Source organism: Lutzomyia longipalpis, chromosome 3, assembly GCF_024334085.1.
Source record: "Lutzomyia longipalpis isolate SR_M1_2022 chromosome 3, ASM2433408v1".
In the NCBI taxonomy this organism is placed as follows: Eukaryota; Metazoa; Arthropoda; class Insecta; order Diptera; family Psychodidae; genus Lutzomyia; species Lutzomyia longipalpis.
Window position 1 is genome coordinate 19,461,776 of NC_074709.1, and position 13,198 is coordinate 19,474,973.

General features: G+C 30.5%; 1 protein-coding gene across 13 annotated transcripts in view; it reads right to left on the reverse strand.

The window, feature by feature from the left end:
- LOC129792486 (phosphatase and actin regulator 4A) overlaps positions 1–13,198 on the reverse strand; it is a 147,180-nt gene continuing 133,982 nt past the window's right edge. For 8 of the 13 annotated variants that reach the window (XM_055831574.1, XM_055831576.1, XM_055831579.1 and 5 more), the window contains 3 exons: positions 9,592–9,944; positions 7,019–7,295; positions 1–6,920 (listed from right to left, as the gene is read on the reverse strand). In XM_055831574.1, coding sequence (XP_055687549.1) covers positions 6,905–6,920; positions 7,019–7,295; positions 9,592–9,944 — 646 coding nt within the window. In that variant the 3' untranslated portion in view covers positions 1–6,904. Of the gene's footprint in view, positions 6,921–7,018; positions 7,296–9,591; positions 9,945–10,858; positions 10,889–13,198 lie in introns of all 13 variants that reach the window. The other 5 variants (XM_055831571.1, XM_055831575.1, XM_055831570.1 and 2 more) reach the window with 1 other exon arrangement.

The window sequence follows — 13,198 nt, forward strand, 5'->3', positions numbered from 1 at the left end:
TGAAAGTTTCTACATTCTATTTTGTTCTTTCTTTGAGAATTTTTTGCACAGTAAAAAGAAAGTTTTCTTCTCTCAGCAAGTCTTCTCTTCAGTAATCATTTCTCTCTTATTTTTTGGAACTTGGTAATTCTTCATCAAAAAATTCACTATTATTAACATTTTTTTTCATGACAATTTTCACAAATTTTCTTCTTTTTTTCCACCTTCTCTCTCTCTTTTTCATATTACTTCTATAAATCCATCTTCAATACTTTTATTTATCTTTTTTTTTTTTGCATTTTTACTTTAGTTGTAATTATAGAATTTTTCTTGTTTTCTTGCTAAGCTAAATTGCGTATGTTTTACATAATTTATTCTCTTTTTCTCTCCGCAAAATTAATCTTTTTTTTGCATTTTGTTTCTTGTGCAAAGAGGGGAAAAAACTTTCCTCATTCGCACAAGAAAATCTGAATTCTTGCGATTAAAAAGCTTCTGCGCACGATTTTTATTTTTTGAAGATTTCTCTGGCATTTTTTTCTATTGAAAATTTCATTTGGCTACATTGCAAGAAGAGTGGGAACTGTGGGAAATTGGGGAAGGGCGGTATAGGACGTTGTGTGGAAAGGCAAAAAATAATCAATTTTTTGGGCAATTTTTTGTTTCATTATTATTAATTTTAAATGATGGAGTAGAATTAGCAGGAATTTGGCGATTAAGGAAGAAAAATGAAGCTTTTCTTGGATCTCACAAATATTCTCATTTTCACGTTTATCTCTCTCACAAATTACAATGCCTCAAAAAAGCACCATTGCATTTTTTTAATAAATATTTTTTTTTGTTTTAGCTTCTTTACCATCATCGCTCCAAATACAATTTTACGAATATATATTTTTTTCTTACAATGAATTTACTTTTCATTTAATCTTAAGGTTTTTTTTTCTCTTTTATTAAATCTCAATCTTCATTTTTTTTTTAAATTTAGAAGCAGCGGAGCCGCCATTGCATGTGCAAGCATTTTCTTCTTTATTTTTAAAAGCTCTTTTTGGAGCTTTTAGAGGAAGAAATAAATCCTCAAATTGTCCATGAAGAATTTGTTTCTGTCTTGTTCAGTTTTAGCAGCAATAGGGGAAAACTGGGTACAGTGAATTACGCAAGGAATATTCTTGAAAAGAGTTTAGCTGATTTTGTATAAAAAAAACCGGGAAAATCTCATTTTGTGCAACAATCAGGAGACATTTAGTCTTGTTGTGAATTAAAAAGAGCAAATAAGAATTTGGGACTGAGGCTTCTAATTTTCGTTGTTTTATAAATCCCCTTTAAACTGTTCGTAATTAATGGAGAAAAATTAATTTGAACGATTTTAAAACATTCCTAATAATAAAAACAATTAATTTATTTTGGTGCGTATTTCAGAACGTAGAATAAAACAAGATATTCAAACTTCCTTATTTTATTGGTAATTTTCTATTTTCCAAGGGCGTAGTCAGAAAATTAATTAAGGGATTGTTGTTTTTTTCTGTTGCATTCGAATTAGCCGAATTAGCAGATTCTGATAGCTTCTGCAATACTAACGACTGCCGTTAAGTTTTTCGTTAATTCCCAAGATGCTTGATATTTCTCTACTAACATTTGACATTTTGTCATTTATTCTAATGTTTGATGTTCACTCTCTAACGTTTTACGTTTGACATTACCTTGCTTAAGTTGGAGCTTAATTTCTTGTAACGCTTGATATTTCTCTTCTTACGTTTGATGTTAATTTTAACACTGACATACCTGTCCAATCTTTTAAATTTTTTGACATTTCGAACATTTGACGTTTATTTGGAATTTTTTTCTGAAATTCGACGTTTTTTCTTTTAACAAAAGAACCGAATCTTGTTAAAATCTTTTCTTTTGTTACACACAATTCGTTACTTACGTGATATTTTACGAAAAATCTTAAAATATTTTGACAGTTAACAGTTTGATTCTTTCTTTAATCGTGTTTTTAAAGGAAAATTCATTTCCAAGGCTCTTTAAAAATCTTTCTAATAATTTTCTGGAACAACAATTGAACATTAAACACATTATCTGTCAAAACTGTTACAAAAATTCGTTTTAAGAAAAAAGATTTTTTAAGAATCGGACCCAAGATTTGAAAATTCTTTTAATTTCCCAAGAAGTTTTAGAAATTTTCGCAGTCTGAGAATTTTTTAAATTTTCCAGAAAATTCTCAATGAAAATTCTTGAAATATTGGGCTTTAATTAGCGACCAATAAACCCTTGAAAACTTTAAATTTTGTTCTGAAATTTCAAGATTTCAAGCTAATTTCAAGGGTTTCTTGGTCGCTGAATAAGGGTCATTATCCAAGAAGTTCTAAATGTCTTTTCCTTGACTTAAATTCTTTTGTTTTTTATAAAAATAAAAACGTTTTTAATCATTTTTATGCACTAAAAATCAGTGAAATAAAATTCCCAGATGAACTAAATAAATATAATGGTACAAAATGGGCAAATCCGGGTTTAGTTTTCCCACTTTTCCCAGAATTCTGCAAAGATTAACAATCTTTCCCAACTCTTCTACTCTTGATTGTTTCAACAAAAGCAATACTATAACGCAGTACAGAGCACAAAGAACCTTTAATAAAAGTCATCCTTTCCTCCCAACAAAAAAAATTTACATGATAAATTAGATCCAAGGTACATACCTACATATATATTGAAAAATATCTTTGAAGTTTTCCGGAGGATGTTTGATAATTTATATAGGTATTTCTCCTTTGAAATTTCTTTTCTCTCTCTCTGAGTTTTTTTCAGGTCCTTTATGCTCCCATCAACAAGAGTTTATTTCTTCACGGATAATTTTCCTTTTGCGGAAAAACGCCCACACATGCAATGGTTCTATATTTAGGTCATTTTTTTTAGCCAAGTGATTTTTTCATCTCTTCATTACAATATGCATGAGTTTTTTTTGTTAATAAATTACTTGAGGATTTTTTTTATTGGAAAAATAAATGATTTCTCTCATTTTCTCTCTCTTCATGCTACATTCTAAATTTTTTTTCATTATATCTCACTTCGACTTTTTCGTTCATTTCACAAAAAATTGGAATGATTTTTTTATCATTTTTTTTCTATTTTACTCTTTATATGCTCTCTCTCCCACTAAATTCATCAACTATTTACATAGAATTATCTTTTTTTGTTTAAAAAAATGTCTTATGGCTCAATTTCTCAACTCACTGGTTGGCAAAACTTTTTTTCTTGGGTGTATGTGTGTGGATTTTGCATTTTGGAAAGGTTTTCCTTTTCTTCTAACGTGGAGGGGAAAATGGTAATTTGGCGCAATTTTCAGCTTCTTCAACATTTCTTTTTATTATTTGTTTTACCTACAAAATTGATTCTTTTTTTGCTCTTCAGCATCAATTTTTTTTACCAAAACTTCACAACTTTTTCTTGTCGTGCAATTAAATAGCTACGCAGAGTAAAACTTGTTGATTTTTATTAAATATTTATTCATTGTCTTTCAAAAAATTTGATTTTCTTCACTCTCAGAGAATTTTTATGTTTAGTTTGAAACTTTTTTCTTCACTTTGAGTGATTTTTTTTGAGTGTTTTGTGTGCTTTATTCTGGCCTAAAATATTAAGAGTTTTATGTAATTCTTTTTCATTTTTCTTTTCTTTTTGTTTAATTAAATATGTAATACCTGCAACAATTGTCCAATGGAAACCTCAATTTTTTTCATGAATTCTTTTTGTTTTTTCTTTAATTTTATTCTCTACACAATTCTCTACATCGTACCCAAGTAGAAAAAGACATTTTAAAGATTCTTATAAAAAAGTTCTTTTCTTCACATTTACAGAGGGTGAGGAAGAAAAAGGTTTGAAATAAAACAAGAAAAATTGGAAACTGAACAGTTTAGAATTTCTTCTTTTATATTTTCTTGTATTTCATTTCAAAGAGAATTATTTTCCTTTTTATATTGCTTTTTACACACATTTTGGTCAAAACTCTGCTCTGTCTATTTTTTTTCTCCTTTTTTGTTTCTTTCATTCCACATCAGGGAAAACTTTCAAATGGCAAAGTTCTTGGAATAACTCAGCCACACAAAAAAAGAACAAAAAGAAAAACTGAGCAAAAGACATGCGGAGATTATCCGTTGCAGAGATGAAAAGTTAGAAGAGAGATTAATTTAATTTTTTTTCTTTTGCAATTTCATGGCGCCAAGAATTCTTCTCAATATTTTGCGACAAATCGCATTAATAAATCTCACAGAGAGCCTCTGAGGCTTTTACAAAATCATCCCCACTTTCTCGCCTTTTTCTTTTTAAATTCTCTCCTTCGTCCTTTTCTTTTGATTATAAATATTTCTGTTCAATGGTAAATATATTTTCTCTTATTTTTTTTTCATTAAATGATGCTCAAAAGATGTTTTTAATTTAAATCACTTTTGCCACAGATTCGTGCAGAAAATAGCATCGCAGTGTTTTTACAAAGTTGTTGAGGATTGAAGAATATTTGAATGAATTTTAATTTTAGAAATTCAAATTGAAATCATAAATTAGAATTTAAGGATCAATTTTTCATTTAATATCGTATAAAATTTCAAATTAAAACTTTGAAATTTTCCAAGTTCTATTAGAAAATCAAATTATTTTTCAAGCATCTGAAATTTATTTTTTAGAAAACTAAAACTCGGAAAAAAGGACATTGAAAATTAAATTTTAAAGGTATGAATACAAGAAAAACACAGATAAAAAAATCAGAACAAATAATTTAAATTTTATCACTATTAAATGAAAAATAAAATGAAATGAATTTTAAAGTGAAGTTTTGAATTTTTTAATCTTGAATCATTTTTTTCCTATATTGATATAGCCTCTGGAATTGCTTTTTGAAACAGAAATTAAACATATTCTGGAATTTCTGTTAACTTTCAGAGAATAAAACTCCTTAAGACATTCATTGAAAGTTAAGATTCTTAAACTGAAATATTTCTTCAGGGACTGAAAATTAAAATTCTTACTTGAATTTCAAAAATTTCACCATTTTATATATTTTTCACGCCCCAAACGTTAAAAATCTGACATTGAAATATATCTAGAAGGCTGAAAATTAAAAATTCAACCCGCCGTTAAATCTTGAACTTTTAAAATTAATACCTGATAATACTTTTCATGGATTCAATAGATGAAATTTAGGTCTTAAAATTTCAGTTATGCTCTGAAATGTTTCTTTAGAGACTGAAATTGAAATACAGTAATTTTAAGAAATACTTGAAAGACTGAAATAACATTTGAGACTCTGAAATTTAGCTTAAAGTTTAAAATACTGACTTTGAAATTTTATTTCAAACACTAAAAATTACAAATTCTGATACAGAAATGTTTTTTCAATGCTTTGAAATAAAATTTAAATAAAAAAAAACAGACTGTTTATTCAAAATACTGAAATTTTAAACTTATATCCAAAGTTTCAAATAAGGCCTTCAAAGTTCTTTTAAAATCTCAAATAAAACTTCAGATTCTATTTTTTTTAAATAGATATCAAACTGCAAATTAAAATTAGAACATATCAAATACTACTGAAACTTAAACTTTATGAATTAATAAATTTCAGCTATTGTAATGATCAAGTTTTCGATTTTATTTAAAATTTTCATTTTTATGTGAGAAATCTGGAGAAATACTTCGACAATTAATACCTTTATTAATTTAAATAAACCGCGATGATATTTTCTGCCTTGGCCTGTGAAAAGAATAAAATACAAAAAACAAGAATTTCCGAAAAAATTTCACAAACTTCGCTCATTTTCTTCTGAAAGGAATCTGCAATATATTCTTTTCTTTTTATTTTTTTGTTACCCAAATGGTGAACTGATGGACAGAGATTTATATTAATTATTTCTTTTTTTTTTTAGAAATTAAAATATTTTCTTTATATTAGGTTTACTTAAAAAATACGCGAAATTCCTTCGATATGTATTTATGTACAACTAAGGATAAATTTACATGTTGCTATCTTCTTCTCACTCAGATAGATGGAGTTTTCTTCTTATTTGAGGAGACAATACAGTTGGGTTAATGTTTTTTCTTTCTTTTTAAATTTATGAATCTACAATGTTAGCGGAGTTTTTTTTTCTTTTGGGGGGTGAGCTTGAGAATTTTGGGGCGGTTTTTTTTTGGAGAGACATTTAGGAAGATTTTTTTTTTCGAAGAAGAATCCTCGAGACAATGGAAGGATGTCTTTGCTTCTTTGTATTCAATGAGAATTTATTTGCTCTCAAATCGATGGAGATTGATGATCTTACTTCATCATCCTCCATGTTTTTTCTCCACTTAATTACAAAAGAGCATTAAATGTGAGAATCTCCTCATGTGTGTCCTCCTTATTTCTCGTTGCAAAGATAGATTGCGTCTTGAGGAGTAAAGTACCCCATCATTGTTCCCTTTGGTTTCAAGTACAAACACAATTTATGTGGACACTAATCAGAGCTTTCTCTCTCTCTGCTCACATTGTCTCTCATGATTCCCCCTTTTTCCCGGAGTTGTCCCCAAAATAATATATGTACTTGTAGTGTCATTCCACCACATAATTTCTCATCCCGAAATTCTCAGAGCAACATAAATCCGCAACTGAAAAAATCTAAATATATTGAATTTCTATCCTATATAGAGGTTTTTTTTAAATGAATCTCTTCTCAGTTTCACATCCTCAATTTTTTGTTCTCTTTTCTTTTTGTCTAATTAAAATGAATGGCGCTCGCTAAAAAATATTAACGTCAACAGGTCTATCACAGCAACTCGCTTCGTAGCAGCAGTTTTTCACTGTCGGCACTTTAGTGTACAGAAAAGAATCAATTTCCGGAAGGATCAAGTGTGACAGTAAAATCAGTAGAATCATCTCTATGCCCACATCCATTGCGAAGAGCCATTGCAATCGTCATGGTCTATGGAATCTGTTTTATTTTTTTTTGTTCCCAGAATTTATTCAATTTGCAAAATAAATAAATAAATTCAGAAAAATATTTAAAATTGAAGAGAAAAATCTACATACCTCGTGAGGTGACGACTGCCCTCGTGCACAGCCATTTCTGAACTTTTAAATTCATTCAACTCCTTCCGGATGGCGGCCTTATCCTTGGGCGTTAAGCGAGTCCACGGCTTATCCGCTCTCCGATCGTAATCATGTGCCTGAGTCACCTCAATGTAGTCATTGAAGCGAATAATTTTCTTCTCCTTCAGCTCCTCAACAGTTGGTCTAAAGCTCAACTTTCGCAGCAAATATCTCTTCTTCTCCTCCTTTTGCTTCTTCTCTTCGGCGGGTGTTTGAGCTAGAGGTTGTTTTTTTTTTGGTTGTTTGGTGGTATATAAAATTCACATTATAGCCAAATCATGGAAAAAATAACCACAATCCCACCAACAACAAAAAATCAAAGCTTGTGAGACGCAAAAAAGGGACATAAGGTGTGAATTCTGGATACATACATATATATTTTTATGCTATTTATGTCTGTACAACATCCACTCGAAAAATCTCTCTTTCTAGGATTTTCAGCTTTACGCCACGACTTTTTTTTTTGCTTTTCTCCCTTCAGCTGCAAAATTCTCAGCTGTGCGACAAGCTCTTCAAATATTCATAGAATACATTAAGCAATAATTTAAATAATTCGCTTGTGATTGTGAAAAGGACTCGCGAGGGGTTAAGGACATTTGACTTTTTTCCTATTTCTTTTTTTTTTTTTTTGAGAGGGAGAGAAGTCACGTCGGGGTTAACTTTGTGGGTAGATAAAAAATATATAAAGGACTCTCTTAAAGCCCTGAAGAATTTATAAATAAATGTAGAATTTATTAAAGTTTGTACGCAAGGATCAATGTATTTTAAAGGATAAAAATTAAAGTAGATTTAAAGAGGTTTTTTTATCAGAATGTACAGAATAATTGATAATTTTGATAAAAACTCTAAAGGAGCGTAAAAAAATTTATTTCGACAGGGTTATCACCTCACATTACGTTCTTACCGGGAGATTTTGCCTATCCCCCCGCCCTTAAATTTTTAAATGTCCGAAATACTAAAAAATACGTCGATCTCTCGATAGGCAATGGAAATTTTTTTATATAACTTTTTTCAAAAAAAAATTTTTTTTATTATAAAATTAATTTTTTTAGTTTTTTTTTTTACTAAATTGAAGTCAGTTTTTGTTTGTAAGTTTCGTTTTTTGCGAACTTTTTTAGCATAAGGGATCGGCTTCAATTTTTTAAGCCAGGCCTAAGTTTTTTTTAAACCAGGTTTCAGTTTTATTCTTAAGTTTTTTTTTAACGAGGTCTTGCTGAATTAGTGTTAAATGCATTCTAGACCTAGTCTGCTTTTAACTAATAAAACCCTAAAAGCTTTATTTTAAACGATTGTAAGGTAAATTGTGTAAACACCTAAAAAAAAAATGTAAGTTTGACTTAAAAACTTTAGCCTGACTTAAGAAAAAAATTAATAATAATATTTATTAAGCCAGGCCTATTTTTTTAAGCCGAACTAACCTTGAAACCTTAAAAGCCTGACCTTAAAAAAACTTAGCTTAGTCCAAAATAAAGGCCTTGCTTAAAAATCTTAGGACTGACTTTAAAAACTTAAACCTAGTTTGAAAAAAAACTGTAGTCTAGCTTAAAAAAGTTTATTCTGGTTTAGAAAAACTCAGATTTAAGACGATTTTCCTTTAGCTAAAAAAAAAACGAGAGTTCCTAAATTACAGAGTCTATTTCAATTTCCGATTTTTTAGTTTTCTGATACTGCTGAAAATTAAAGAAAAAATTAAAATCGTGTGATCCGGAGAAATGCATCCTAAACCCACAGCCCGAATATCATACCCCAAAACCCGAAGTTTCCGAGTAGTAGTCTCCGAGTAGAGATGGTAACCCGATTTTGACAAAACCTAAGTGAATTGTATTTCGTACATATAAACAAGTATTGCAATACGAAAAATTTAACCCAGCTGGACTTATTTTTTACAATTTTTTTCAAAAATTTCCTATTGCTTATCTGTTTCGCCTTAAACCTTAAATGTTTTTTAATACTTCCATTATAATCTTTAATCTGATGAATAACAATTTTGAATATTTAAAAGATCTTTTCTTAGCAAACAAGAGGAGTTAACCCCCGGGCGATTATTCTTAAACCTCTCTTCTCAGTGAATTTCAACCATCTCAATGAACAAAGAAAAATTCAAACGACTGGTGCAAAGAAAACCAAAAATTCAGTAAAATTTAAATTTAAATCTTCGCATTAAAAATTTCTCCTTTAACTCCGTCTCGGAAAGAAATCTTTTTGATTTTTGAATATAATTCACACACAGGGTGAACTTTGTCGCATGAAGAAAAAAAAAGAAGAATGTGATGCCAAGTAGAAAATGTGCTCGGTTCACATTTCACAGTTGAATTGGTAATGGGTTAATTTGAAATAAATTACAAAATTCCTTTTTAGATATCGAGTAGATGTTATTTCTCGTGGAGCGAAGAAAAAAATCGACGGGGAGCGTCACATGTTTGATGTCTTTTGATGTTTAGGTGGGGGGAGGGATGAGCATTGGGAATTGGGGGTGAAAAAAGGCGAAACGGGGTTGTAGGTTTGTTACTTACTTTTGAGAATATTGCGCTCCACAAGTTCCTCAGCTGTGGGCCTCATGGAGAGACGTCGGATGAGCTTAGCACCGATGGCTTCCTTTGACTCCAGTCGCTCATTGTCGGATTGCGCGTGCAAAATGTTGCGATTAATGAGATCCTGCCGATCAGGACGAAGGGCTAGCTTTAGGGAAAGACTCTCCTTTCGCGCAATTTTTGCCGCACGATCTGTTGCCGTGTCGTCATCACGATACAAAATGGGACCATCACTCTGATCACTATCTGTATCCTCACGCAGGACATACGGGCGGGCATTCTCTTTGTTCTCCATCGTACACGGAAGTCCAATGCCAAATCTCATGGGGCGAGAACTGCCGAAATAAAAAGAGAAATTAAATTTGAAAAGAACAAAAAAATAAAGGATTTAATTGTGTGTCCTTTTCAATGCATGATCTGTGTGTGGGTGTGTCCTCCGTGTCAGAGAGAGAGGATTGCAAAAATGCATGTGTTTAGTGTTTCAAAAGAAAAGCATAAAAATACATATTTTGGGAAGAAAATTCATCTTAATATATAAAGCTGAAATGTTTGTTTGTCTGTGGCACATGAACTCCTCCTAAACGGCTGGGCCGATCTTGATGAAATTTGGTATGGGGGTAGAGGGGGTCAATACGAGTTGCAAGCGCTATATGGGATTCCGCCCCAACCCCCCTTTAAAGCGCCCCCCAGAAAAATTGATTTTTTCCCATTTTCTACCTGCTGAAGGGTCAGATAACGGGATTTTTTTATTTTTAGAATTTCTCGGGGTACCGTATTATTCATCCCCCCTATTAATATACGCCCCCCTTTTTTATAGCTTAAAATGGAGTTTGCTCACACGTGATTGGGGGCTCGGGTTAACTAGTTTTTTATATACAAATAGGATAAAATGAGAATGCCTGCATGCGATAAAATTCTCCAAAAATATTGTTCTCAATTTCTTTCTCATAACATTTTTTTTTCATTCCATTTTTCTCCCCGCATGTGTGGGATGGAGAAATATAGATGAGGAAAAATTCTTGAGTGGCCTTTTGAGAAGGACAAGAAAACAATCAAGAAAAATGTGAAAAAAAAGTACAACGAAAAAAAAGGATAATTTAATTGTTTTTCAAGGATTCTGCAGTAAAGTGAAAAATAAATATATCAAATTAAAGGAAAATATATCTTGAAAATAAAATAAAGTTTCGTACAAAGAAAAATTTGGGATAGAAGAGAAAAAGAAGAAGTGATTGAGTTACAAATTAATTACCATATTCTAATCCTTGGCCGTAGGATGGGCCTATAAAATTTTCAATAAATACAAAACAATTGTTAGAAAAGATCTTACATGAAAGAAAAACCTCTTCTCTTCATTCGCTTCACAATCCCCATCAAAGAGGGAAATTCTTTTACACCTTCAACGATTTTTTTTTACCTTAAAAAGGGATTATTTTGCAATAATAAAAAAAGGATACAACATTCCATTGGCACAGAGGGAATTCCAAATGTTCTATTCTTCATTTAATATTAATTCATGACGCACTATATACACGGGAAAAGTTCCTATGTTATATATGTAGGTAGTTATGGCTTCCAAGCGATTTTTCACATCCTCCAATGTCAATTTAGATGTGATAAGGAAGAACAGTCGGAGTTGACAAAGGTCACGAGAAAAGAGACTAACAAGACACTTATTGGATTCACATTAGTCCTCTTTCGCCCTTTGCGTCTTGTCTCCCGGAAAACTCCCTTCGACCCCCCACTCCCGGAAAAATGCGTTCTACACCGTGGCAGAGATTCATGAAAGGAAATTCTCATAGCTCTTCTCACACTTATCTCCCCCGAAGAATCTACCAGAAGAGAGGTTACTACAGTGAGGAGAAAGCACGCAGATAAGACATAACTTTAGTACAATGAAAGCGACACCTTTTTTCCACAAGTTGAGAGATAATCTTTTATTTGCCAAACACGAAAGTTCTTTGATCCTTTTCGCGAAAAAGAAATAACTCTCTTCGATAGGATTCCTATACCTTACATTGCTTTCCTTATTTTCTTTTCTTTTGATATAACCAATAAGTTTTTTTTAAAGTATATTGTATTAAATGCTTTTGGAGCACTCCAAAAAAGGCTTAAGTTTTCGAATTTTTGTAATTTTATTTAAATCTAATTTTTAACGAATTTTTAGTATTCATATTCAAGAAATTTAATAAAAGGGAAACTCATATAGAAACGTAATTTATGTATTCTAGTCATATATCATTGCGTAATGGAGTAACGTAAAGAGAATCATGTAAAAAATTAAGTAACTCACGCAAGAACGTAAGAAGTTAATCGTAGTAACACTTGGAACAGTTATATAGTACAAGTTGAATTAACTATGTAAAATTTTAACTCTTGTATCTTATGCGTAAGGAACATAACCTTACATTCCGATTTTAGCTAAACAAATCAGTTTACTGCTCAGTTTTCCTTATTATTGTAAGTATCACAATATTACTAATTCTTTCTTGATTTAGGATCTTGAAAGTGGATTTATTTTTAAATAATAAAATTACAAGGGGCAACGAAGCATAAAAATCTACGAATTATTGATGTTTTACATTCGATTCAAATTTTATTTCATTTTTTTCTGAATTACTGGATTTCATTGATTCGTGTGTGCTGATTTTCCTCTTTTTCATGGAAACAATGTAATAATAGAGAATGATTTTTGAAATATCAAAGTAATCACTTTAAAAATCGAAATATGAGGTTATGTTTCTCTATGTAGCCAATACGCTGTCTTTACTCTCTTTACGTCACTTTGATCTTCGGTGTAAAAACGTCTAGAAAGTTTTTCCTGCTTAAGACTTGCTACGTCTTTTTATTTTCGTAAAAAATAGTTTTTTTTGTTATATATTTAAATTTTACGCGATGAAACAACGTAAACTTACTTTGCTATAAGCTTAGGGAGATTGTTGGAGATTCGGTCAATTTACAAATGTTGTGGGAGTCAAAACGCAAGATCTGACCTTTAGAAAATACTCTTTTATTATTTCTGCGACGTTTCGGAGCTTTATTTCTCCTTCCTCAGGCCTGCAAATACATTATGGACAATTTCTTTATATAAATTTCTAATTTTCTTTAACACTTTGAACTATTTTAAAAAAAAAATTAATTGAAAAAATTGAAAGAAAAGCCTTGACTAGATTTATATAAAATCAGTAGAATTTTTTCAATTAATTTTTTTTAAAAATAGTTCAAAGTGTTAAAGAAAATTTGAAATTTATATAAAGAAATTGTCCATAATGTATTTGCAGGCCTGAGGAAGGAGAATTAAAGCTCCGAAACGTTGCAGAAATAATAAAAGAGTATTTTCTAAAGGTCAGATCCCGCGTTTTGACTCCCACAACTTAGGGAGATTATTAATTCTTACTTTGTAATTTTAGTAGCATAAAGAAAACGTATACAAATTTTAATTTCTTATACAACTTCTTAAGTAAATGCTTAAGTAATTTCTTGCCTTAATTTATTTACGTTTTTACGTGAGTTAATGACATTTTTCCTAATACTTTACGTTTAATAACTTGAAGTGAGTTCCTTCAATAAATGATATGTAAAAGGTAATATA